Source organism: Rhizophagus irregularis, chromosome 19 (genome assembly GCF_026210795.1).
Source record: "Rhizophagus irregularis chromosome 19, complete sequence".
Lineage (NCBI taxonomy): Eukaryota > Fungi > Glomeromycota > Glomeromycetes > Glomerales > Glomeraceae > Rhizophagus > Rhizophagus irregularis.
The window spans coordinates 3,708,857-3,710,669 of record NC_089447.1 but is presented as its reverse complement, the minus strand read 5'-3'; the positions used below and the strand labels follow the sequence as shown (position 1 = coordinate 3,710,669).

Here is a 1,813-nt window from a genome sequence, read left to right as displayed (position 1 = left end):
GCTACATATCATTAAAAAGATCATGTAAACTTTATATATATGAAATAATGTAAATAAAGAACTACATTCTGTAATTAATTTTTTATTAAGTCAGACTGTACACAACGTAAATAATGAAGAAATGCTTTTGGGCAGTATTAAAAGAAACGTGAAACATTTTTAAAATATTTAACTCTTTTTTTTAAACGTCTTTGGCCGAAATTTCTCTGCTTTTTCAAAATAAAACTTTAATGAAATATATATAACCTATAATACAGTAAAAGGAGTGAAAAAAAAACTCAAGTATAGTTTGTCTTTTTTTTTAGTTGAATGATTGATAAGAATTAAAAATAAAAGTCAGCATTATAAATCAACTCTTGAAATGAGTATAAAAAATTTTACATTATTTATTTTTAATTTTATACATGAGAAATGGTTTTATATACTCATTATTAATTTGATAAGTTATATTTAATAATTGAAAGTTATAAATAAAAAAGATTTATTTAAATTACAAACTAAGAAATTTGTAAAATATTTACTACTCTAACTTTAGTGTTTAAATAATTCTTAAAATATAAAAAAGGAATTATTTAAATTACAAACAAAGAATCTTGTAAATTATTTACTAGTACTCTAACCTTTAGTGTTTAAATAAATCCAAAATGAATAAAATAAAAAACAATTTCTGTTGAATGCATGATATCAAATATCACTTAAAAAACTATAAATCTTTTTTAAAAATACACATACAATTAGTTAATTTTCATCTGTTTTAATATATAAATAATTAAATAAATAAAGTTAATTAATTTGCAAGATTAATTCTTTTATATATTATAACACATACCTAATGACTAAAATCTTTAATTATATAATTATTCAAATCTTCACTTACTAGCATTTGCTTTTACACTAGCTTGTGAACCTTCACTTTCAAGAATTTGATTCATCTTTTTACTAGTATTTTCATCTAAATAATTAAATAAATAAATTAATTTCACATAAATAATTTGCAAGATTAATTTTTATATATTATAGTACATACCTAATGGTCTTGAATCTCTAATTGCACAATCATATGCTTGTGAATATTCACTATCAAGAACTTCATTCAATTTTTTACCAGTAAAATCAAGTAATCGACTTATATAACATGCTTTAGGATGAGATTTAGTAGAAAGGTTGTTATGTCCAATTGGTGCATTTATAAATTCTATAATGTTGCTTTTTAATTCTTCACTGACTCCATAAGAACGGAAAATCCAATTTTCAATAATTTTTAATACTTCTTTAGAAGATGGTCTTTTTAATGGATCTTCATTCCAACATTTTTTCATTAAATCTACATAACATTGTGGAGTATTTTCAATAATTTCTGGACGTTCACCTTTACAGATACTTAAACTAAGTTGAAAATCATGTGCTCTATTATTAAACGGTGGTACTCCAGATGTAAATTCCCACATAACCATAGAAAAACTATATATATCACTCTCTGTAGTATAAGATTGGCCTCTTAAAACTTCAGGAGCCATAAATGGTATAACACCATAAATATCATACTCTTTCAAAACCGATTTTACAGGTTGACATAATCCTAAATCACTAATATAAAATTTGTCCTTATTCTTATCATTATGATTTAAAATATTGCCATCATGAAAATCACAATGAATAAGACTTTTTTCGTGCATCTTACTAAGCCCAGAAATAATTTCGTACAACATATATAATTTTTGATTCCAATTATTTTCAACTATTCTTGTTAAATTTTCTCTTAAATTACCTTTATTTGCATAATCCATTACTACCATATATTTTGAAGTTTTTG

At 22.7% G+C, this 1,813-nt stretch overlaps 1 protein-coding gene across 1 annotated transcript; it reads right to left on the bottom strand.

The window, feature by feature from the left end:
• Window positions 1–745: 745 nt before the first annotated feature.
• OCT59_011354 (uncharacterized protein) lies at window positions 746–1,319 on the bottom strand (the record flags this gene model as incomplete). Its single annotated transcript, XM_066136446.1, has 4 exons — window positions 746–749; window positions 830–836; window positions 908–952; window positions 1,028–1,319. 4 exons carry the CDS (start codon window positions 1,317–1,319, stop codon window positions 746–748), a joined length of 348 nt encoding a protein of 115 aa, XP_066001067.1.
• Window positions 1,320–1,813: the final 494 nt, after the last annotated feature.